Source organism: Dioscorea cayenensis, chromosome 19 (genome assembly GCF_009730915.1).
Source record: "Dioscorea cayenensis subsp. rotundata cultivar TDr96_F1 chromosome 19, TDr96_F1_v2_PseudoChromosome.rev07_lg8_w22 25.fasta, whole genome shotgun sequence".
Classification (NCBI taxonomy): Eukaryota; Viridiplantae; Streptophyta; class Magnoliopsida; order Dioscoreales; family Dioscoreaceae; genus Dioscorea; species Dioscorea cayenensis.
In genome coordinates, this window is record NC_052489.1 from 4211222 (window position 1) to 4237969 (window position 26748).

At 37.0% G+C, this 26748-nt stretch overlaps 1 protein-coding gene, 2 long non-coding RNA genes and 1 pseudogene across 3 annotated transcripts; all 4 read left to right on the plus strand.

Moving 5' to 3' along the window:
- The first annotated feature begins 873 nt into the window (after positions 1 to 873).
- Positions 874 to 1385, plus strand: LOC120283974 (uncharacterized mitochondrial protein AtMg00810-like). The gene is made up of 2 exons (XM_039290800.1): positions 874 to 1077; positions 1206 to 1385. Exons 1-2 carry the CDS (start codon positions 874 to 876, stop codon positions 1383 to 1385), a joined length of 384 nt encoding a protein of 127 aa, XP_039146734.1.
- Positions 1386 to 5652: 4267 nt separating this feature from the next.
- LOC120283505 lies at positions 5653 to 9039 on the plus strand. Its single transcript, XR_005543285.1, has 3 exons — positions 5653 to 5908; positions 8550 to 8650; positions 8976 to 9039. It is a non-coding gene; the product is annotated as an uncharacterized LOC120283505 (long non-coding RNA).
- Positions 9040 to 9166: 127 nt separating this feature from the next.
- Positions 9167 to 11278, plus strand: LOC120250410. The gene is made up of 3 exons (XR_005533010.1): positions 9167 to 10864; positions 10968 to 11006; positions 11116 to 11278. It is a non-coding gene; the product is annotated as an uncharacterized LOC120250410 (long non-coding RNA).
- A 3727-nt stretch (positions 11279 to 15005) lies between these two features.
- Positions 15006 to 26298, plus strand: LOC120283975 (annotated as a pseudogene).
- The last annotated feature ends 450 nt before the right edge of the window (positions 26299 to 26748 follow it).

A 26748-nucleotide genomic window follows, 5' to 3' on the forward strand; every position in this document is an offset into this window, starting at 1 on the left:
AAGATATGAAAATAATCCTAAAAGGGAGATAATTCAAAAATATACCTAAAAAATGGTAAATTTTCAAATACCGGCAAGAAATAAAAGAGTTAACAAAATAAATGCTAACGCCATAAACGGCTTACAAATATGAGATTTCTAGCCAAATTAATAGCGAAATCAATTATTACTAAAATTAGCAAAATCAGGGTTTTCGAGGCCTAAACAATGGAATTTGGCCGAAATCATGCATGACTCACGAGTTTGCACGGCAAACTGGTGACTTGTGTTCGTTGGCCCGTTTCCCATCAGACTAGGCCCAAGAAACCCAAAAACTCCACCGCCCGGTGAATTACTAAAATACCCTTCAGTCACTTCGAGTCCCACTTCCGCATGAACGCGCATGCCATCTCCTCAATACGGCCCGCATCACTGGTAGCCATGAAAGAAGAGATGGAGGTTGTTCATAAAAACCAAACCTGGGAACTTACTCAATTACCAGAAGGGAAGAATGCCATTAGTCTCAAATGGATTTACAAGACAAAATTCAATCCAGATGGGTCAGTTCTTAGGAAGAAGGCTAGGATTGTTGCCAAAGGGTTTGCACAACAAGAGGGCATTGATTTTTCTGAAGTTTACTCATCGGTGGCTCGGATGGAGACCATCCGTGTATTCTTCGCTATCGGTGCACAAAGAAACTGGTGTATTTTTCAGTTAGATGTCAAGACAGCATTTCTAAACGGAGAATTAGCTGAAGAAGTTTATGTAAGGCAACCTAAAGGGTTTATAGTCAATGGGAAGGAACAATATGTATACAAGCTTTGAAAGGCCCTCTATGGTCTAGGCCAAGCTCCCAAAGCTTGGTACTGTCATATAGATCAACAATTTCAACAAATGGGGTTTGTTCAAAGCAAGAATGAACCCACTGTCTACAAGAAAGTAAGAAGAAATTCAGATAGTTTGCTCCTTTGCATCTATGTAGATGACATCATCTATATGGGCTCGTCTCAAGACATGTTATCTGACTTCAAGGAAGAAATGCTGAAGACCTTTGAGATGTCTGATATGGGACCGATCAAATACTTCCTTGGTTTGGAGGTAAAACAATCTAATGGAACCTTGTTTGTCTCTCAGCAGAAATATTGTGAGGGCCTGCTCAGAAGATCTGGAATGCTGAATGTAGAGCAATTTCAACTGCTATGAACACCAATGAAAAGCTCTCTCAGGATGATGGATCAGAGAATGCTGATCCCACTCGCTATAGAAGGTTGGTTGGCAGTCTCTTATATCTCACCCACACTAGACCAAACTTGGTGTATGCTGTTGGGATAGTGTCTCGCTTCATGCAATCCCTAATCTCCCATCACATGGGAGCTGTGAAGAGAATTCTGCATTATCTGTCCTGAACTATGAGCCATGGCCTAATGTATTCTCATTCTGATGAACTGTGCCTTCAAGGCTTTACTAACAGCGATTGGGGTGGCTCACCAGACAATCGAAGAAGCACGATGGGATGGTGTTTTTCACTTGGCTCTGCTGGTGTAGCTTGGTGCTCCAAAAAACAATTGATCACAGCTTTATCAAGCACAGAAGCTGAGTACATTTCTGCTATCTCTGCTGCCTGTGAGGCTGTTTGGCTCTGGTGTTTGTTAACTAATTTTAGAGTTGAGCTATTTGGACCAACTATCATTCAGTGTGATAACAAATCAGCCATCTCTATCACACAAAACCTATCCATGCATGGTTGAACGAAGCATATTGACACTAGATTTCATTTTATCAGGGACTTGGTGAGAAATGGTGAAATTAATGTTGTTTACTGCCACACTAACGAGCAAGTAGCAGATGTGTTCACTAAGGCCCTACCGAACCACAAGTTTGAGTTCTTCTGACATGCTCTGGGAGTCACAACCTTCTTCTGAGTACGGCGAGGATGTTGAAGATGATGGTGATTCTACTCAGAAGAATGTAAGGGCTGTCTTGTTGGCTATGCTTGGTTGACCTTGTAGTAGAGTCAGCTATGTGTACCGGGTCATTAAGTTTTGTATGCGGATTGGACTAGAGCATATCTAGTCTGAGAAGCTGATTGGACACTGTTGTTCACCGTTTGCCTTTTTGTAAAGCTTGTCAGCATCCTTGATGTAAAGCTAGCTATGTTTACCTTTATATTCAGTTGTTCTAAGTTAATCAGTAAGGAAGTATCAACATTGAGGTAGTTAACTCTACTTGAGTGTTGTTCCTTTCTTCATTTGTGTTGTTGTGTGTAATGCAGGATTGTTAGAAGAGATCCTGTGTTCATCCACCTTGTATTATCAGTCTCCCTCTTGAACAAATAACTCGCCACACAAGAAATTCATGTCTCATATAGGGACTCATCAGAAGGATTAGATAGAGCAAACAATCGGCATTCAAAGGAATCTACCTTAAAGGGAAAAGAGCAAAACGCAATAGGCAATATTCAATTCATTTCCTTGACTTTTTAAATAACACATTCATTGACCATTAATAAACTACCATATGACTTTTCATGGAATGAATTTAAGAGTGTATAAAAGCAAAGAGTCAGATCATTCATAATTAGGCCTGCCTTACTTCATGGAATGAATTTAGTTCCTTGAAACGTAGTGGCATCAATATGGTCACCAGAGACGAGACAAATTTTACTAAGATACCAAGGCAATTTTTTAATTAATAAATGAATATTTTAATGATTACAATTTAGAATGATAAAACAATTAGTCACTTTATTAGGATATACAAGACAAAAACAGTGTCTTTTTTTTTAAAAAATATTTAACTTATTTCATGATATATAAAGTAAATGTTTATTTTTATTCATAGGACTCGAACATTACACCATAGAGACATAGATGACTTTAAACTAGAATATTTGTTGATCTTGCTAGGAGGAGCAGCGGTAATTTTTTGTGAAGAACAATGCCAAATATTTCTGTCATGTCAATATCTTTATAACATATTTCAGAAGGTAGTTCCCAGGTGAAATGATATAAAATATTAGCTAATGCAATCTCTACAGCAAGCACTCCCATTTGCATCTATGGACAAATCCTTTGAGCAGCACCGAAAGAGATGAATTTAAAGTGTTGGTCTCTATAATTGATAGCACTTCCTTTAAATCTATTCGGCATGAAAGTTTCAGGGGTTCCCCAAAATTTCAGATCCCTAGCAATTGCCCAAGTATTTAGTAAATCTCTTATATTATCGGAGATATCCTATCCAAACACTTTGCACCCTTTCATTCTTTCTCGAGGGAGTAGCAATGGAACAATACAATGCAAACGCAAAGTCTCATTTATGAGGTATTTAATATATTGCAGTTGTTGAAGATCGCATTCTTCTACTTTTTCTTTGAATTTAAGATATTGCCTATTGCCTTTTGTTCTTTTCCCTTTTAGGCAGATTCCTTTGATAGCCAATTGTTTGCTCTATCTATCCTTCCGATGAGTCCCTATATGAGACATGGATTTCTTGTGCGGTGAGTTATTTGTTCAAGAGGAAGACCGTGCATTCCTGATTTGTTATGCTTTATTTTTTCTTTGGCTTTTGTTTTTTTCTTTTTATTTTTATTTTTAATGATTTACCGATTAGAATGAATTATATATATATATATATATTAAGGAATACTTTGGGGTTGGGATAATTAGGATGGCTTCTTACAGTGTTGGAAGTTTCCCTTCTCATGCCATATGCCCACGCCTGTCTGTAAGTTTTGCATATCTTTTTGATGATCTTGTCCTTGATCAAAAAGAAGATTTCTTGATGTGATCCTTAAGTCACAGAAAGGATCTACTCATCTTGGCTTCTCTTTTAAGTACAACGGACACTACAAGAAATACAGGAAAAGGCAACGGAAATATTGCTACGGATTCGTTCCGTTGCTATTTTTATACATTGGCGACGGAATTAGCGTCGGACTACCAACGGAATGAATCTTCAGAAGTTTAACTTGTTTTTATTACATTTCCAACGGAATTGTATAATATAGCAACGGAATGTTGATTAATAACAACGGAAATATAGCAACGGATTTATTCCGTTGCTATTCCTTTGTGAGAGCTTACGCGCCTTAATTTTCCCGCGAAGTTTTGTTGCTAACAAATTGCTACGGATCCGTTCCGTCGGTATTGGCAAACATTGGCGACGGATTCAGTTTTGAATTACCGACGGAATAAAACATCATAAATCAACTTATTTTTATTACATTAGCGACAGAAATGTAAAATATAACAACGGAATTTAGATGAATAGCAACCGAACATAGCAACGGAATAAGTCCGTTGCTATTCCAAAATTTTTAAAAATAAATAAAATATTATTTATTAATATTTGAGATTTATAATTTTTATTTATACATTTTCACTTTATAAAAATATTTGATTTTCCAATTTTATAAATTAATTTATATATATAAATTAAAATATTAAAAACAAACTTAAGTCTTAAATTAAATATTATTTGAAACCCAAACTTAAAAATATAAAATATTATTTATTAATATTTATAATTTATATATTCTAATTAAATCAATTTGATTTTTTATTAGGTCACATGACCCACTAACTAATTCTTTATTCTTAATTTTTAACTAATTAATAGCCCACTTAATTAAATAATTGATTAAATTTTGAAGTTTGTTGTCTCCCAAGAAAACAAATTTAAAGAGACATGCACATCCAATTGTAATGAAAGGCACTAATGAACCTGTTTGCCTCCCTTGTTTATTGCATGCATGGCTCTTTATCCTTGGACCATAGCACTACCAAGGAAGCAACACCATGTGCATCTCATTTGCCCAACTCTCAATCATGGATCTGGATCCAATCTAAGTTTATTATTATTATTATTATTATTATTATTATTATTATTATTATTATTGTTGTTGTTTTTTTTTTTAATAAAAATTAAAATAATTCATAATGCATTCAAAATATATAATTGAACCTTTTAAGGTGTACATATATAATCAAAAAGTTTGTAGCTTACCACCTTTTAAAATAAAAATTAAATTATTAAAAATGCAATATATTTTGTTCCTAATTAGAATATAGAAAACATGGAATCTTAACCACAATTTGTTATTTTAAAAAAAACCTTTAAACCTTTAATTTTGAGTTGGTTTATATTTAATTTTTATTTATTATAAATCTAATTTAATTCGATCTATTTAATCAGTCTAACTCATATACCATAACATAATCATCATACCACAAATATTTATACACACAATGCGAATTTAATTCTAAACAGATTTTATCTTAAAACTTCATTATTAAAAAATATATTGTTTCTAACTCATATGTAATTATTTTGTTAATAAAAAACATACTATATATTTTAATTATTAACTAATAATTATATCCACCCTAGAAGCTTCATTAACTACAATTAAAGCAATCAGGAAACACTATATGCACATTATTATATAATAAAGATACAAAAGAATAAATAAATAAATAAAAGCTTAAAAGCTTGGATTTATTGAACTGTCCAAACTTAAAAAAAAATTCATGCTGGGTTTATTACAATAAAAGCTTTTTACAAAGTTCAATTCATTATGATATAAACTAAATAAATAAATAAATAAAGGAAAAAGGAGAAAGCCCAGTTCCCTCTCCTTTTTCCTTCTTGCCTCTCTCTATCTCTTAGTGTCCATGCTTTCCTTTTTCCTTGGATCTAGGTTTAGTGTTTTAATCCACCCTAACATCTCGTCGATCGGGTCTGCTCCGTCATCTACAATATCTCATCTCTCCGGTGCACGGCGACAAACTCATTTCAGGATCTGCGGCTCGAGAAAAGCTTTGTGATTTCTCTCTTTCTTTCTCCTGTGCAATTGGGAAGCGAAGAGGTTTTTTGTAGACTTTTGGAGGTGGATTTGGGAGAAGCTAGGGTTTCTTTGGGAGTCTTAGAGGTGAGGTTTTCTATTGTTTGTTTGTTGTTTTATTTTCTTGATGGTTTCTTTTAATGTCTGAACTTTGGATTAGGGTTTGAGGGTAGGATTGAACTATTTGGATTTTGATTGTTGTTTTTTTTGGTTGAAATGGATGTGAATGCGGGGTTTAGGGTTTATTTCGGGGTTTTGATTTGTGAGGGGTGTTGGAATTTGTCTTTTCGTGATCATTTCTTGTTTTTGTGATTGGTAGTTGGCGGATATAGTTTCCAGAAAGTGTAAAAAAAAAGCACAATCTTTCATTGATTGTTCATAACCTGGTAATTAATTTAATGGTTAAATCAAATGTTCATATGAAGCAGCTAGCATCCGGAGAATGGGTTCAGATTCAGTTAAATCAGGTTCATGAATTAGATAGATTGGATTTAAGAATATATATAAGTTTTATGATTCAATGGAAAAAGAACTTTCATTAATAATACATAATATATACTTGGCTCAAAAGTCACATTAAATGATCAAGACAAGAGAGTGAAGGAAAGTATTAAATGTTACTCATTTTTTTCTACAATATCTCGCCTTTTGTTTTAGTTATTAATTTCATCGGGATCATGAAATACAAGCCCCAAAGATACCAACTCCTTTGGCGGGACATGCGATAAGTGAGTGTCATGTGCCTTTCAAATTTCCCCGTGGAATTGCTTTTACCTTATCTCGCATAACTGGACTGGTTGCCTTCCCAGAATGCAGGCATGGCTTTTGCATTGATCCATCATAAAATATATTAATTGTCAGATCTTCAACCTAGCAATAATGTTTTAGTTACTATTTCACCGTCTCCCGAAACGTAAGCCCTCATGCGCAAGATACCCGCTACTATGGAGGGACTGGTTGGTGGCATGTGTCAAGTTATTTATTTATTTATTTAAATAGGTTATAATTTTTGCTGATATAATTTTTTTTTTTTGAGTGCTTTCTTTTGAATCTTTCATTCCTTTATATATATATATATATAACACTTTATATCATCCTCGAATTCCCTGAAAATTTTCCAGATCTGTACATAATCTCTGACCAGTTTGGTTCCTATTAGTATTCTAGAGGAATTAAATAGATGATTCTCAGATGTATTATCACCAATCAAGATTATTATTGGTGGTAGCTTCTACAATTGGACATTTGGTTGGCAATTTTTTGCTTCAGCTCCTATGATCTACTTTTACCAAATCTCAACTGAAAGACCTCTTTATTCTAGTTGTTATTATGTTAGACATGATTGGTTTTGAAGAGCAAGTATCATCTCTAATATGTTTGTAATGTTTAATTTCTCTACCTTCTGATCTTATATATATATATATATGTGTGTGTGTCAGTAAAGATTCAGTTATTATCTATAGGTTTATTTTAAACAAATAAAACAAAAAATGATTGTGGTGTTAGCTAATAATAATATTGAAAATTTTAAACAAAAGTTTAGTTTTGAAATTTCATTTTAGTTTGTTAGATTTGTTTATTTGTTTGTTTTGATGTTGTGAGATCATATAATTATCTTAATATTTTTTATTGTTCTTTCAATTTTAATAATATTTTTTCAATTGTTTTGTTACCTACACCAATGGCATAATACCCCTTATTAATAAGAGACATAAGAAAAGTTCAATTCTTATGAATTTGCGTGCATATTTATTAGGACAATAAGAAAAAATTTGAATATATATATATATATATTTGTATACACACTGACACACTCACACACACAGAATTTTGACTGTTTTTTTCACATGCTATTTTTCATGCACACAAGCATCTTTTCCACTGTTTTTCACTATATGCACATGCATGAGTTATCACATTAATTATACACAACTCATCAAGATGATGTTACATGGATATCTTTAATTTAACACCGTGTTCTTTTTAATGACATTTCACTTTCTTCATATCACCACAAGCATCTTTTTCCACTCGTTTCATTAAGCCTTAAGAAAATGCCATCTGCCTTTCACTCATACAACAAACATATATTATATCTATGTATTACTTCTTTAGTGTTCCGATATCATAAGTCGAAAATTAGGGCCATGATGCATTGCTTTTAGTATTCATGGTACTATATAATGTTAGGTGAAAGCGTGGGCATGATGCATGTTTTTTTCTTGTGGGCATGATTAGACACGCCTACTTTTTCCATATGTTTAAAAATAAATATAAGAAATACAGTATTATATATTTATATTTATACATTCGCGATTCACATATAAAAATACTCCTTTTCAATTTAATTTAAAAAAAATAAAAGTGATCCTTTACATAGATTAACCGTAAGCTTTATTAAGTTTTTATGATAATAAATGACGGGGATTTTTAATATATATCGTCACATTTATTTAATTTAATTTATATTATTTCAGTATAAAATGAAATTAATTTTTTTCTTAAATAATTTAAGTCAACTCTGTCAATCACAACTTGTCTTTAATCCAATTATATTATTTAAATTAATTTAAATTTATTTCATATGTATTTTATTTATTAAATATATTTTTGGATTTTAAATATATTAAGAATTTTGATGAAAAACTTATTATATAAATTAGATGTTAAAATTTATATGTTCTTCGAATTTATAAATAATATTCAGTCAATTCTTCCGTGATTGCAGATTAGGGTGGACAATAAATTTCAACTTCTTTGGTGGTTGGTAGTTTTTGGCTTCACCGACTTCATAGGATTCCCAAATTGAATTTTTCACTCTTGTTAACGGTACACATTTATTTTAATCTCTTTTTAATTTGTCATAAATTGCAATTTGAAGTTATGTGGAAGTAAAAAAATATTAATTTAATCCCATTATAATATTATGAAATGATTTCAATTTTGATACTAGTTTGTTCTTTTTAAGCATTGGTTTAATGATGGAATTGCATGTAGTCCTTTCACTCATATTTGTATGACCATACCCGCTACTAGTATGGGGGAAATAATGCTACCTTAATTTAATTGTACAAATACTTGATTATTTTTAATACTTTTTAATTGTGCAAATAATTTTAATACAATGTTGTGTTTTTTTCCTTTTTGTTGTTAGACTTGAAACATGGTTAGAGATCGGTCTTGGATGTATTGCGGTAGGGATCGGGCATCATTCATCAATGATGAATTTATAAAAGGGAGTAGAGGAATTTATTGCCTTTGCATATTCTCAAAATGGTATTGTCGTGAGGATTCTATAAGATGTCCTTGTCGGCGGTGTGAAAATAGCATGTTTCAGATTGTTGATATAGTTCGTAGACACCTTTACTATAATGGATTTATGCTTGGTTATACAACTTGGACTTCTCATGGAGAATATGAAATTGGGCAATCTTCTAGATATGGAGATGAACATGATGACACAATGTCTCAAGTGGAATCCCAAAATCCCTATACTCAAATGATTAAGGATCTTATGGGTCCAACTTTTAATATTCCTCCTTATCATGGTAATAGCTCAAGTTTTGTGGAAGAAGAACCAAATCCCAAAGCAGCTACATTCTGTTCTTTATTGCATGATGCAGATGAACCATTATATCAAGGTTGTGACAAGTACACAAAGTTATCAGCTTTATCACAATTGCTAAATTTAAAGTCTGAGTTTAACATGAGTGAAGCATGTTTTGATCGTCTTGTGGTGATGATTAAGAATATGCTTCCAGAAGATGCATGCCTACCTGACAACTTTTATAGAACAAAACAAAAGATGAAAAATCTTGGTATGGGTTATGAGAAGATTCATGTTTGTCAAAACAATTGCATGTTGTTTTATAAAGAAGCCAATGATCTTAACCATTGTTCTGTTTGTGGGCATCCTCAGTATAAGATGAGACAAATGGGGAAATAAAAAAAAGGGGAAGCAAAAGGAGATTCCATGCAAAATTTTACGTTATTTGCCACTTATACCGAGACTTCAAAGGCTTTATATGTCAGCAAAGACTGCTGAAAACATGACATGGCATGCAACTAATCAAAGTGATGATGGTGTACTTAGACATCCTGTTGATGGGAAGGCATGGCAACATTTTAACGAAACATATCCATCTTTTAGTCAAGAACCTCGTAATGTGAGACTCGGGCTATGTGCTGATGGTTTTAGTCCTTTTGGACCTGCAGCAAAACCATATTCTGTTTGGCCAGTAATGCTTGTTGTGTACAATTTGCCTCCTTGGATGTGTATGAAGCAACCATACATATTTCTTAATATGGTTATTCCAGGGAAAAAAAGTCCCAGCCAAAACATTGATGTGTTCTTGCGGCCTTTGATAGATGAGTTGAACCAACTATGGGATGATGGTATCCTAACGTATGATGCTTTTTTAAGAAACAGAATTTCATAATGAGAGCATCATTGTTATGGACAATTAATGATTTTCTGGCTTATGGCATGTTGTCCAGTTGGAGTACTCACGGAACTTTATCATGTCCTTATTGCATGGGGCATATTAAGTCCTTCAGGTTGGTTCATGGTAGGAAGCCATGTTTTTTTTATTGCCATCGTCAGTTTTTGCCAAGGGATCATCCTTTTAGGAGGCAAAAATATAACTTTTCAAAAAGACTTGAGCATGACTATCCAATTCCTCGATTATCAGGTGAAGAAATATTGACACAGTTGAATTGCTTTCCAGATATTACATGTGGTACTAAATGCAACGAAGATAAGCTTATGGGGTTTGGAGAAAGCCATAATTGGGTGAAGAAAATTATATTTTGGGAGTTACATGTGGTCCTTCCACTAGTACTCCGCATATGAATACTTCTCTTAATGATGATAAAATTGTGAGTTTAGAGGAGAAGCTTGAATCATTGACCGGTGATGTGAGTCAAATGAAGAATGCTATAGGTGATATAAGCGATTTGAAAAATCAATTTCAGATTATGATGAGTTTCATGATGGAGAAATTTGGATCAAATATGCCTCCATCAACAACTAAATGATTTTAGGTATAAATTTGCTCTCACTTATATTAATTTTTTGTGTTATATTTATAAATTTCTAGTTAATATTTAATTTGATGGATTTTAAATTTTCTTGGTTTTCATATAGGAAGACATTTGGGAAAGAAGATGGGAATAAAAACTCAAGGTAATTGAATATACCTTCATATATTATTTTTACTTTGTTTGTTGTTTACAATTGTATTTTTATAACAATTTGATTTGATGGACTTTAAACTATTATGATTTTTAATAAGGGACAATGGTCAAGAAGAGGGAACAAAAAAAAACTCAAGGTAATTCTATGTATGCTAATGATGGATCTTTGCTTAACTTTGTTTATTGGTGATAATTGTATTGATGGATTAGAAAATTGTTGATGATGGATTTTTCATTGTGATGTAATGTTGGAACATTTGTATCGATTATTTGTATTTTTGGTATGAATGAAATGATGGATATTGGATATTTAATGAGATAATTTGTTTTATAGATCATTTGTATGGATAATTTATATTAATTGTATTTGTATGGACAATTTTTTTCATTTCTGCAATAAATTGTGCACGTTGTATGAAAAAATAAATTTCATAGCTAATATCTATAATAATCAATAACAAAAAATAGCAACGGATATTCCGTTGCAAATGACAATGATAAGAGGATAACAACAACAGAACATCCGTTGCTAAATGGACAATAGCAACGGAAAAAAAAAGAAATTTGTTGCTAGTAGGAAAATAACAACCAAAATTCCGTTGCAATAAGAAAAATAGCCACGGAACCAAATAAAGAAAATCCGTTGCTAGTAGAAAAATGACAACCAAAATTCCGTTGGAACAAGAAAATAGCAACGGAAAAGAGGAAAATCCGTTGCTAACGGAAAAATAACAACCAAAATTCCGTTGCTAAAAGAAAAATAGCAATGGACATAATATGGATTTTGTAGTTAATGAGAACATAGCAATGGAACTTTCATTAAAAATAAGATAATAGCGACGGACATTCCGTTGCTAACATAAGAAAAATATTGTTAGTAAAATAAACTTTCCGTTGCTATAAGAATAATAGTAACGGAATTGTTCGTTGCTATGCAAACATTGCGACGGAAATATAGCAACGGAATTTTTGTGAACCTAAAAAAAATGAATATTTTATTATTATATTAACGACGGAGTTCTTTTGTTTGTCAACGGAAGTGTCCGTCGGCACAACATAAGAAATAACGACGGAATTTTATAATACCGACGGAATTTGAATAGCGACTTGAGAATAGCTGTTGGAATGATTCCGTTGCTAAATATATTTAGCAACGGAAATGTAGTCTTCAGCGACGGAAAAATCCGTTGCCTTTTCCTGTATTTCTTGTAGTGGGATCATATCAAAGGAAAATTTTTCGTTAGTTGATCTCTCATTACTGATTTTAGAATTAGCAGCAAATTAATTATAAAATAATTAAAACACTAATATTAATTTAAGATTAATTGCATGATAAAAGTGTAGATCATCTTGAGAAGGCTCAACCGAGCTTGAACTTTAAAAATTATTTTTTCTAAAAATAATGACTACGAGGATTTGGTTTTCAGGAATTAAATTCAAGTACTAGCTTGAGCTTGGTTAAAATTGTTGTAAAAAATACAAATCATGATTTATTATGGCTGATATATTTAATTATTTATTCACGGTTTTGCTAAACTTGTTTCTTAGTGGAACTAACACATTTAATTTGCTGCATTTTAGAACAGGTAATGTATAAACTCATGAGATGTCTATCGAGAATATGAACAGCATGAGATGAGTTATAAGTAGTTGTAGAAAATAAAGGAAACGTGGAAGAGAGTGATCTTCACCAGATCACTCTCGTAAACATCTAGATCATTCTCTTTGTAAACATCGCAGATGTCTCAAACTAATCGTAAACTAGACTTTGTGTTTACAATACATTGAATTGTTCCATTTTAGTCCCTCCATCGAGAAAACACATCAAAGTGCAATGTGATTGATTATGATATCCCACGAGATCGTTTTTGTAAATGTGGGGCCAATGACTATGGGCCCAAAAATTATGAGAAACGCAGAAGTATTTTCATGTCAGAGAGAATCGAAGGATATATGCTATTAATTATGAAGGCTAACCCTTCGAATTCATCTCTTTCTGTCTTGTTTGGAGGATTTGTTTTAGGAATGCAACTAAGAGTGGCTGTCATATAGGTTACACTTGCTAATATCTTATATCATTTCAACAGGAACTACTTTTTGGAATGTGTTACAAAAATATCAATGAACTAAAATTTTAAAAATTCTTTTCTCCTCTTTCACCTTCTCTGAGCTTTCCTCCCATGGGAGCACTAGGGTTATAAGAGCAAAGTGTAACTTTGTAGTCAAAAATTAAAGTCGGTATTATGCCAAATAATATCATTGCTAATGTAATTTCTTCCCTACTATCATCGTGAAGTGGCGATAAGTATAACAGGACATGTTTTTGCCAAAGCTTTTAGAATAATTATCAAATGATTGCATGAATATGACAAGAATTAGCTATTTAAATTGTTTGTCCATTTTTCCTAGTTAATTTTTGGTTTGAAATAAATAAATAAACCACTTTGTCCAGAGTTTACAAAACACTAGTAATGGAAGTTATTTTATTTATTTATTTAATTTTTAAGAAGTTATCATGTTCTCCTTGAAGTTCACTTGCCCTTAAAACCTTGGTTTGTTGGGTGAGTAATGGTGGATCCCGCTAGAAGAAAATAACACCGTAAGAAGACAATTAGGACTTCTTAAAAAATGGAGGCAAAAGTAGTTTGGTTAGTGTTGTTGCTGATTTATTCTTTCTTTGCTAAAGACAAAAATTAAAATCTAAACTCTAAAGATATAAAGGATGCCAAGATTGGCTTCTCCCTTAGCAGAAATCATTTCAAAGCAAGTTTATTGGTTTTTAAATATACAAGCACAACTAATCTAGGGGTGTGCGCACAGACTGAAAAAGCAATCATTTAGCCTGTGTACCCTTAACCAGCGACATAAGGTTTTACGCTACAAGCACATATCCACATTAGTGGCCTATCACCTCTATATGCTTTCGACGAAATTTGAACTTGCGACACTTAAAAATCCCACACCGCACCTTTTATAGTTGAGTCATTACTATTGGGCTAAGAACATTTTGGTATTTTATTGGCAATTAGCCACATTGATTTAGGTTTGAAAACCTAATATTGATATAATTATTTAGTTAGTAAGAGTTTTTTTATAACTTGATTTCTTTTGTACTTAAAAAAAACCTTTTGTTATTTATTTTTTTTAGAATTAATCATTTTTAATTAGAATGATGCTAACTGTTAGGTGAGAGATGGAGGAATGAGTACTGAGCTCTATTTAACAATATTAATTGAGGTGAATGATTTGCCCATTTCATCATTAAAAGAAAAATTATTTTCATATGTCTCATTATTTATGAAAAAAATATACATGGGATGAACTTTGCTATCATTTTGAAATGGAAAATATTTGAATTCTTGATAAATACGAAATATCGGGGAAAAAGCAAGAGGAGGTGAACGAAAAGTTGGAAGAGTGACCTTCAACAAACTCCAATATTTTTCATGAACAATCTACAGCCATAGCAAAGGCAACATGCAGTGAAGAAACAAAAAGGTCCTTATCTTAGCACCTATAATTTCTTCTTAAATTTTCTGAGGCATGAGATTAAGCTTTGACTAACAATGTGATGACATATGCATTTCATAGAAGAGAATTGTCATGGCATTAATTTCTGATCGTGGCTATCTTCGGGAAAAAAATCAAAGATATTTTCGGGGGAAAATCAAAGATATTATCTATTTTTTTCCAAAAATAAACATATCTTACTGTCTTGGTGCAGTGTTTTGGTTTTCTAGTCGGGTATCTTTTTATATTATTCTGTATATTTGTACTTGTCTTTTTAAAATAAAAAAAGTATAATTTATCTATTTTATAAAAAAAATAAATATTTTTTCTTAGTTTACAAGCTCACACACAAAAACACATTATAAATAGCAACATAGAGCTTTCTTACTTCAAAGAAATCATATATATGGTAGATATGTTAGACTGTCAATCAAATATGATCATAGTTCTACTCTCAATAGTAACTCTTCTTCTAGTTATGGTCTTCAACTTCAAATTGAGATCAAGAAGAAGAAGGAAGCTCCCTCCAGGTCCTTGGAGGATCCCAGTGATCGGAAACCTTCATCAGCTTGGCAAGTTACCTCACCGATCCCTCTGTCGCCTTGCAGACAAATGTTGGAATCTACACCTCCGGTGAGCTTTTGCTGCGCAAGAGAAGAACGATGATGAAAATAACAGAGAAGAAGAGATAGTATATTAGACAATGAAAAACACAAGATATGACTTGCTTTCTTATGGGTTTCCAGCCAATTAGAGAGCCGGACTTCAACTTACATTATATAGTCAAAAGATAAAGCAAAAAGTAACACACTCCTAAGCATCCCATTGGTTAACACTAACACATTAAACCCCTCCAGATTGGGTGATAACCTTAACTAAGATACTATAATATAATGTTAACCAATCAAGCACCATTTTCCTGAATCTATGTTTCTCCTGAACTTCAGTGCAGTGCTCCATCTCTAACACCATGCTGTGAACCTCACGACCATCCCGCAACCAAGCTAAAGTATGGAACCCCTCCATTCCTCTATGAAGAACTAATGGTCGTGCCACACCATGCTGCAATCACTCCGCTGACTCAGCACCAACACCCTCCCTTGATTGGAGCATCCTTACTCCCAGCTGAGCTCTCATCTTCCGATGCTTCTCCGCAGGCAAAGGTTTGGTGAATATATCAGCCAGCTGATCTCCAGTGTTGTAGTGCTTGATTGTCAAGGTTCCTTCAGCTACCAGACTTCGGATGAAATGGAATCGAACGTCTATGTGTTTAGTTCTCCCATGATAGGCTGGGTTTTTTACAATTGCAATAGCGGACAGATTGTCACACCAGAGAACTGATGATTCTTCACACTTCATCCCGCAATCCCTGAGGATCCTCCGCAGCCATACCAATTGACAGGCAGCTGAAGTTGCTGCTATGTATTCGGCTTCTGTCGTTGAGAGAGCTACAACATCCTGCTTCTTTGATGCCCAGCTCACTGAGCAAGTGCCTACCCGACATATCATCCCTGAGGTGCTCTTCCTATCACTCAAAGACCCACCCCAGTCACTATCTGTGAAGCCCTCTAAGACACTGCAACTTTCTTTTAAATAGAACAACCCATATGTAGCAGTTCCAGCTAGATATTTCACAACCCTTTTCATTGCATTCAGATGTTCAATACCTGGCTTGCTCATGAACCTCGAAAGAAAGTTGACTGCATAACAAATATCGGGTCTTGTATGCACAATGTACAAAAGTTTCCCAATAAAACTTCTATACATTGTAACATCAACCAATTCCTCATAACCCTCAATTGGTAGCTTCTCATTTACTCCCATTGCTGTCTCAGCATGCTTACACTGCTTCATGTTCATCTCTGTTAAAAGGTCTTCTATATATTTCCTTTGTGTTATGAAAATACCTTCACTTGATTGATAAATCTCCAGTCCAAGAAAGAATTTAATCTCTCCTAGATCTGACATGTCAAATGTACTCAGCATCTCCTTCTTGAATTGCTCAATTAAAACTTGAGAGCCACTTGTATACACCATATCATCTACATATAAACTGATTAAAATACAATTTCCTTTTCCATCATCCTTTCTGTATAAGGTGTGTTCAGTCTCATTTCTTTTATAACTATGCCGCTTGAAGTGGGCATCAATCTTCTCATACCAAGCTCTCGGCGCTTGTTTAAGCCCATACAAAGCTTTCTTCAGTCGATACACCATATGCTCCTTTCCATTTACCTCATAGCCTTCAGGCTGATCTACATACACTTCCTCTGAGATTTCACCATTGAGAAATGCTGAGCGAACATCAAAATGATACACTGAGTGGCCAGCTTGAACAGCAATTGCTAACATAAGCCTTACCGTCTCAAGCCGGGCTACAGGCGAAAAAACTTCTTCATAATCCAATCCAAACTACTTAACATACCCTTTTGCAACTATCCTTGCCTTGTGCTTCTGGATCTTACCATCAGCTCCAAATTTAGTTTTGTATACCCACTTGAGACCCACAGCTTTCTTCCCCGATGGTAGCTCTGTCAGTTCCCAGGTATTGTTGCTCCGGATTGCTGCCATCTCAGTGTCCATGGCCTCCTGCCATTCCCAATGTATCACGGCATCCTGATACACCTGTGGGTCACCAACGTGAAGTGCATAAGTACAAGAATTATATACCTCAATTAAAGTCCTCGTCTTTCTCGGTGGTGACTCTTCACTAGACTCTCCTGAAGAGCTTGAGCCATGAGCATCATTATTAGAGCTTGAAGAACCTCCTCTCCTGCTTGTTTCCTTGTCACAGACATTATCACTGTCCAAGTGTTCACAATTATTCTGATCCTCCACAAGGATCACTGGTCCATCTTCACTTCCTTCCCATTTCCATCTTGAATTCTCGTGAATAATTACGTCCCTACTTTCAAACACTTTGGAGGTTGCTGGATTATACAGCCTGTAAGCCTTTGAACCAGAACAGTATCCTACTAATATGCACTTCACAGACTTGTCATCCAATTTGCTGAGCTTCTGTGAGGGAATCAGAGCAAATGTTACACTTCCAAACACCCTGAGATGACGCACATCGGGTTTCATTCCATGCCACACCTCGTATGGTGTTTTTCCCTCCAATGCATAGGTGGGAGACCTGTTGATTAGGTACACTGAGGTTGCAGCGGCTTCCGCCCAGAATTCAGTTGACAAGCCTCCATCTTTGAGCAAACATCGAACCATCTCAACAATGGTTCTGTTCTTGTGTTCCACCACCCCGTTCTGTTGTGGTGTGTACGGGGCCGAAAACTCTCTCCTAATCCCGAGCTCTTCGCAGTATTCCTTGAAGATTTGTGACGTGAACTCTCCTCCATGGTCACTTCTTAATGCCTTCAGCTTCCTTCCTGTCTCTCTCTCCACCATTGAGTGAAATTTTTTGAAGCAACTGAAGGCCTCCCCCTTGCTCTTCAAGAAGTAAATCCAACAATTCCTGCTGAAATCATCGACAAGAAGAAGAAAATAGTTTTTACCTCCCAGTGAAGGTGTGCTCATTGGTCCACAAACATCCATGTGCACCAGCTGCAGACAGCTTGAGCTCCTTCTAGTTCTTGTTATAACTGGAAATATACCCTTTGCTTGCTTGCAAGAAGCACACTCTTCACACTGAGACAACAGATGTAACTTCGGCAATCCATTGACTACCTTCTCTCTTGCAAGCTTCTCTAGACTCCTGAAGTTCATATGCCCGAATCTCCTGTGCCATAATTCAGTTGTTGTGTCTTTGTTTACAGCTAGGTTCAGCCTCTCAATCCTTGAAAGATCAACTGGAAACATGTTGTTACTCAGCTTTGGAATAACAGCTACTGTTTCACCTGTATAATTATCCTTGATGATGCATTTGTTCTCACAGAACAACACTGAATACCCTTTATTGAGCAGCTGCCCCACGCTGAGTAGATTATGAGCCAATCCTGAGACTAACTGAACTTCTTGAAGTTGCTTAGCTTCTCTGCTCTTCATGCCAACCGCGACCGTGCCTACACCGAGTACCTCCATCTCTTTATCATCCCCAAGGCGAATAGTGATCTTCTGAGACTCATCTAGACTAGTAAACATGCTTCTCTGTCCTTTCATGTGACTCGAGCACCCAGAGTCCACCAGCCAGATTGAGCTCGATGTCGGGACATCATCAACACTGGCCTTGAGAACGTTCATGATATCCTACTCCTCAGCCACCAGTGAAGCTCCCTTCTCTACGAGCTTGCTCCTCTCTCGACACTCGGCCTTAAAATGCCCGTATTTTTTACAGTGAAAACACTGAACATGAGCTTTGGAGTCACTCCCTTGGCCTCTAGACCATCTTCCTCTACCCCTTCCTCGAGAGAACCCCCTCCCTCGTCCTCTGGTTGGACTCCAACCAGTAGAGGATGTAGAGCTTCCTTTCTCCTTAGTCTGAGACGATGAGCTATCACCCTTCACGAATAAAGCCTTCTCATTAGCTTTCCCTGCGAGTCTATTGACCCTGAACTCATGGGCTTGGAGTGACCCACAGAGCTCATCAAGGGTAAGGGTTGACAGGTCTCTGGACTCCTTCATCGCAACAGCCACATAGTCGAACTTCGGCGCCAAACTTCGCAGCACTTTGGATACCACCTCAGCCTCCGAAAGCTTGTGCCCAAGCCCTCTCACTTGATTCACTATTGTGACGACCCTTCCCCAATAGCTTTGCACACTCTCACTGTCTTCCATTTGTAAGGTTTCGAAGCTTTGGCGAAGCACTTGCTTCCTCACAGACACCATCTTCGAAGAACCCTGATGCTGCTTCTTGATAATCTCCCACGCTTGATGTGCAGTCTCGGCCTCAGCTATCCTGTCCAAAACTAGCCCATCAACTGCTTGTTGGATGAGGCACATGGCCTTTGCATCCCTCTTCCTACTCTCCTTCTCTTTAGCTTCATCTTCTCCTTTCGGCATGCCACTCTCCACCAGATCCCAGAGGTCTTGAGACTGAAAAACAGTCTTCATCCTCAAGCTCCATCTCCCGTATTCTTCACCTTTGAAGACGGGCACGCAATGCTGCGTCAAGCTCACAGGACTGTCACTCGCCATCACACCGTGGCTCTGATACCAGACTGTTGGAATCTACACCTCCGGTGAGCTTTTGCTGCGCAAGAGAAGAACGATGATGAAAATAACAGAGAAGAAGAGATAGTATATTAGACAATGAAAAACACAAGATATGACTTGCTTTCTTATGGGTTTCCAGCCAATTAGAGAGCCGGACTTCAACTTACATTATATAGTCAAAAGATAAAGCAAAAAGTAACACACTCCTAAGCATCCCATTGGTTAACACTAAAACATTAAACCCCTCCAGATTGGGTGATAACCTTAACTAAGATACTATAATATAATGTTAACCAATCAAGCACCATTTTCCTGAATCTATGTTTCTCCTGAACTTCAGTGCAGTGCTCCATCTCTAACAACATGCTGTGAACCTCACGACCATCCCGCAACCAGGCTAAAGTATGGAACCCCTCCATTCCTCTATGAAGAACTAATGGTCGTGCCACACCATACTGCAATCACTCCGCTGACTCAGCACCAACACCCTCCCTTGATTGGAGCATCCTTACTCCCAGCTGAGCTCTCATCTTCCGATGCTTCTCCATAGGCAAAGGTTTGGTGAATATATCAGCCAGCTGATCTCCAGTGTTGCAGTGCTTGATTGTCAAGGTTCCTTCAGTTACCAGACTTCGGATGAAATGGAATCGAACGTCTATATGTTTAGTTCTCCCATGATAGGCTGGGTTTTTTACAATTGCAATGGCGGACAGATTGTCACACCAGAGAACTGATGATTCTTCACACTTCATCCCGCAATCCTTGAGGATCCTCCGCAGCCATACCAATTGACAGGCAGCTGAAGTTGCTGCTATGTATTCGGCTTCTGTCGTTGAGAGAGCTACAACATCCTGCTTCTTTGATGCCCAGCTAACTGAGCAAGTGCCTACCCGACATATCATCCCTGAGGTGCTCTTCCTATCACTCAAAGACCCACCCCAGTCGCTATCTGTGAAGCCCTCTAAGACACTGCAACTTTCTTTTAAATAGAATAGGCCATATGTAGTAGTTCCAGCTAGATATTTCACAACCCTTTTCATTGCATTCAGATGTTCAGTACCTGGCTTGCTCATGAACCTCGAAAGAAAGTTGACTGCATAACAAATATCGGGTCTTGTATGCACAATGTACAAAAGTTTCCCAATAAAACTTCTATACATTGTAACATCAACCAATTCCTCATAACCCTCAATTGGTAGCTTCTCATTTACTCCCATTGCTGTCTCAGCATGCTTACACTGCTTCATGTTCATCTCTGTTAAAAGGTCTTCTATATATTTCCTTTGTGTTATGAAAATACCTTCACTTGATTGATAAATCTCCAGTCCAAGAAAGAATTTAATCTCTCCTAGATCTGACATGTCAAATGTACTCAGCATCTCCTTCTTGAATTGCTCAATTAAAACTTGAGAGCCACTTGTATACACCATATCATCTACATATAAACTGATTAAAATACAATTTCCTTTTCCATCATCCTTTCTGTATAAGGTGTGTTCAGTCTCATTTCTTTTATAACTATGCCGCTTGAAGTGGGCATCAATCTTCTCATACCAAGCTCTCGGCGCTTGTTTAAGCCCATACAAAGCTTTCTTCAGTCGATACACCATATGCTCCTTTCCATTTACCTCATAGCCTTCAGGCTGATCTACATACACTTCCTCTGAGATTTCACCATTGAGAAATGCTGAGCGAACATCAAAATGATACACTGAGTGGCCAGCTTGAACAGCAATTGCTAACATAAGCCTTACCGTCTCAAGCCGGGCTACAGGCGAAAAAACTTCTTCATAATCCAATCCAAACTACTGAACATACCCTTTTGCAACTATCCTTGCCTTATGCTTCTGGATCTTACCATCAGCTCCAAATATAGTTTTGTATACCCACTTAAGACCCACAGCTTTCTTCGCCGATGGTAGCTCTGTCAGTTCCCAGGTATTGTTGCTCCGGATTGCTGCCATCTCAGTGTCCATGGCCTCCTGCCATTCCCGATGTATCATGGCATCCTGATACACCTGTGGGTCACCAACGTGAAGTACATAAGTACAAGAATTATATACCTCGATTAAAGTCCCCGTCTTTCTCGGTGGTGACTCTTCACTAGACTCTCCTGAAGAGCTTGAGCCATGAGCATCATTATTAGAGCTTGAAGAACCTCCTTTCCTGCTTGTTTCCTTGTCACAGACATTATCACTGTCCAAGTGTTCACAATTATTCTGATCCTCCACAAGGATCACTGGTCCATCTTCACTTCCTTCCCATTTCCATCTTGAATTCTCGTGAATAATTACGTCCCTACTTTCAAACACTTTGGAGGTTGCTGGATTATACAGCCTGTAAGCCTTTGAACCAGAACAGTATCCTACTAATATGCACTTCACAGACTTGTCATCCAATTTGCTGAGCTTCTGTGAGGGAATCAGAGCAAATGTTACACTTCCAAACACCCTGAGATGACGCACATCGGGTTTCATTCCATGCCACACCTCGTATGGTGTTTTTCCCTCCAATGCATAGGTGGGAGACCTGTTGATTAGGTACACTGAGGTTGCAGCGGCTTCCGCCCAGAATTCAGTTGACAAGCCTCCATCTTTGAGCAAACATCGAACCATCTCAACAATGGTTCTGTTCTTGTGTTCCACCACCCCGTTCTGTTGTGGTGTGTACGGGGCCGAAAACTCTCTCCTAATCCCGAGCTCTTCGCAGTATTCCTTGAAGATTTGTGACGTGAACTCTCCTCCATGGTCACTTCTTAATGCCTTCAGCTTCCTTCCTGTCTCTCTCTCCACCATTGAGTGAAATTTTTTGAAGCAACTGAAGGCCTCCCCCTTGCTCTTCAAGAAGTAAATCCAACAATTCCTGCTGAAATCATCGACAAGAAGAAGAAAATAGTTTTTACCTCCCAGTGAAGGTGTGCTCATTGGTCCACAAACATCCATGTGCACCAGCTGCAGACAGCTTGAGCTCCTTCTAGTTCTTGTTATAACTGGAAATATACCCTTTGCTTGCTTGCAAGAAGCACACTCTTCACACTGAGACAACAGATGTAACTTCGGCAATCCATTGACTACCTTCTCTCTTGCAAGCTTCTCTAGACTCCTGAAGTTCATATGCCCGAATCTCCTGTGCCATAATTCAGTTGTTGTGTCTTTGTTTACAGCTAGGTTCAGCCTCTCAATCCTTGAAAGATCAACTGGAAACATGTTGTTACTCAGCTTTGGAATAACAGCTACTGTTTCACCTGTATAATTATCCTTGATGATGCATTTGTTCTCACAGAACAACACTGAATACCCTTTATTGAGCAGCTGCCCCACGCTGAGTAGATTATGAGCCAATCCTGAGACTAACTGAACTTCTTGAAGTTGCTTAGCTTCTCTGCTCTTCATGCCAACCGCGACCGTGCCTACACCGAGTACCTCCATCTCTTTATCATCCCCAAGGCGAATAGTGATCTTCTGAGACTCATCTAGACTAGTAAACATGCTTCTCTGTCCTTTCATGTGACTCGAGCACCCAGAGTCCACCAGCCAGATTGAGCTCGATGTCGGGACATCATCAACACTGGCCTTGAGAACGTTCATGATATCCTACTCCTCAGCCACCAGTGAAGCTCCCTTCTCTACGAGCTTGCTCCTCTCTCGACACTCGGCCTTAAAATGCCCGTATTTTTTACAGTGAAAACACTGAACATGAGCTTTGGAGTCACTCCCTTGGCCTCTAGACCATCTTCCTCTACCCCTTCCTCGAGAGAACCCCCTCCCTCGTCCTCTGGTTGGACTCCAACCAGTAGAGGATGTAGAGCTTCCTTTCTCCTTAGTCTGAGACGATGAGCTATCACCCTTCACGAATAAAGCCTTCTCATTAGCTTTCCCTGCGAGTCTATTGACCCTGAACTCATGGGCTTGGAGTGACCCACAGAGCTCATCAAGGGTAAGGGTTGACTGGTCTCTGGACTCCTTCATCGCAACAGCCACATAGTCGAACTTCGGCGCCAAACTTCGCAGCACTTTGGATACCACCTCAGCCTCCGAAAGCTTGTGCCCAAGCCCTCTCACTTGATTCACTATTGTGACGACCCTTCCCCAATAGCTTTGCACACTCTCACTGTCTTCCATTTGTAAGGTTTCGAAGCTTTGGCGAAGCACTTGCTTCCTCACAGACACCATCTTCGAAGAACCCTGATGCTGCTTCTTGATAATCTCCCACGCTTGATGTGCAGTCTCGGCCTCAGCTATCCTGTCCAAAACTAGCCCATCAACTGCTTGTTGGATGAGGCACATGGCCTTTGCATCCCTCTTCCTACTCTCCTTCTCTTTAGCTTCATCTTCTCCTTTCGGCATGCCACTCTCCACCAGATCCCAGAGGTCTTGAGACTGAAAAACAGTCTTCATCCTCAAGCTCCATCTCCCGTATTCTTCACCTTTGAAGACGGGCACGCAATGCTGCGTCAAGCTCACAGGACTGTCACTCGCCATCACACCGTGGCTCTGATACCAGACTGTTGGAATCTACACCTCCGGTGAGCTTTTGCTGCGCAAGAGAAGAACGATGATGAAAATAACAGAGAAGAAGAGATAGTATATTAGACAATGAAAAACACAAGATATGACTTGCTTTCTTATGGGTTTCCAGCCAATTAGAGAGTCGGACTTCAACTTACATTATATAGTCAAAAGATAAAGCAAAAAGTAACACACTCCTAAGCATCCCATTGGTTAACACTAACACATTAAACCCCTCCAGATTGGGTGATAACCTTAACTAAGATACTATAATATAATGTTAACCAATCAAGCACCATTTTCCTGAATCTATGTTTCTCCTGAACTTCAGTGCAGTGCTCCATCTCTAACACCATGCTGTGAACCTCACGACCATCCCGCAACCAAGCTAAAGTATGGAACCCCTCCATTCCTCTATGAAGAACTAATGGTCGTGCCACACCATGCTGCAATCACTCCGCTGACTCAGCACCAACAACAAATACGGCCCACTCATGCACCTTCAGCTAGGCCAAATTCCTGCCATCATTGCATCATCTCCCGAGGTTGCTTCTGAAATCATGAAAACTCATGATCTTGAGTTTTGCAGCAGACCTACCAGTGCTGTCTTGATGAAATTCTCTTACAATGGATTAGACATCTCCTTTTCAAAGTATGGTGAGCATTGGAGGCAATGAGGAGGCTTGCAACTTTGGAGATATTCAGCATGAAGAGAGTGGAATCCTTTAGGAGTGTGAGAGAAGAAGAAGTCCACGTCTTGATCCAAAGTATAAGATGTTCTTGCTCTCAAGGGCCAGTGAATCTAAGTGCGATGTTTCTTTGTATGATGAACAACATAATATTCAGAGAAGTGTTCAGAAAAAGGTTCTCTGAGGACGGACAGTGCAATAGAAGCAAACTCCATGATCTTGTTATGGAGACGGTTGAGTTGATGGGAGGGTTCTCTATTGGAGATTTCTTTCCTTCTTTGGGTTGGCTCAGTGTGATCATTGGTTTCAAAGGAAAGCTTGACAGGAACTTTAAGAGAATGGATGAATTTTTTGAGAGAGAAATTGAAGAGCATTGTTTGAGCTTGATGACTGATCAAGGACATGATGATCAAGAAGACGACTTCCTTGATGTGCTTCTTAAGTCACAGAATGATTCTACTAATCTTGGCTTCTCTCTGACCAGGGATCATATCAAAGCAATTCTCATGGTTAGTTGTACACTACATCATCATTAATTTTTAGATTTTTCCAATTAATAATAATAATAATAATAAAGAGAATTGCAAAAGAGATTGATAGGTATCCGGCAATAGAATTCTCAATCATTCCATCGAGCTTGATTAATTTCTCTCTCGTTAGGGATGATATGAAAGAAATTCCCTTAGTCACACTTCTTCACAAAGTTTAGAGTTGTTTTAATTTTTGTATGATATGAAAACCCTCATTTTGCACTTTTACATTGCCTTTTTTCTCTTAATTAAGTTAAGTAGCTTTAGCATAGTTAAAAATGAGGAAAATATCATAGCTAATATATTTATTCAATATGCAGGACATATTCCTTGCTGGAACAGATACATCTGCTGCAACTCTAGAATGGGCAATGACAGAACTTATGAGATATCCGCTAATAATGAAAAAAGTACAAGATGAGGTTCGAGGTGTCATAAGAAATAAAGGAAAAGTAGAAGAATGCGATCTTCAACATCTCCGATATCTCAAATTAGTCATAAATGAGACTTTACGTTTGCATTGTATTGTTCCTCTTCTACTCCCACGAGAAAGCACAAAAGAGTGCAATGTGCTTGGGTATGATATCTCCAAAAACACAAGGGTTATAGTAAATGCATGGGCAATTGCAAGGGATCCAAAATTTTGGGAAAACCCTGAAGTTTTCATGCCAGAGAGATTTGAAGGAAGTGCTATTAACTATAAAGGCCAACACTTTGAATTCATCCCTTTCGGTGCTGGTCGAAGGATTTGTCCAGGAATGCAATTGGGAGTGATTGTGGTAGAGATTGCATTGGCTAATATCTTGTATCATTTCAACTGGGAGCTTCCTTTTGAAATGTGTTATAAAGAAATTGACATGGCGGAAACATTTGGACTTGTTCTTCATAAAAATTTGTCACTACTCCTTCAAGCAAGACCGACAAATATTCTAGTTTAAGCTTTATAAGTATGTATCAAGTGTGTAATGCCGAGTCCTTTTTGTTGTACACAATACATAAAAATAAACTTTTACTTTATATATTATGAAATAAGTTAAATATTTTCAATAAAAATTAAAGTCACTATTTTTTTTGTGTTGTACACCCTTAATAAAATAGCTAATTTTTTTTATCACCCTCAAACATAATGCCTTTAAGGCTAATCTCATTAATATCCTCACTAAAAAATTGATTTCTTAATTAAAAACCTTAGAGGGATGCTATTCCTAGGTATCGTTTCTTCTCTTGGTTTCTCTATTCCTTATTTTGTATTCCTTGCTTTTGTTTTCTAGTTCTTTTATTCACACACATCACTACTTTTGGTTAGGCTAACTTTTGGATTTAGGGTGAATATTAGTAATCTCATTATTCCATGTGGACTGGCATCCTGCTCTTTAGCACTTTATTAC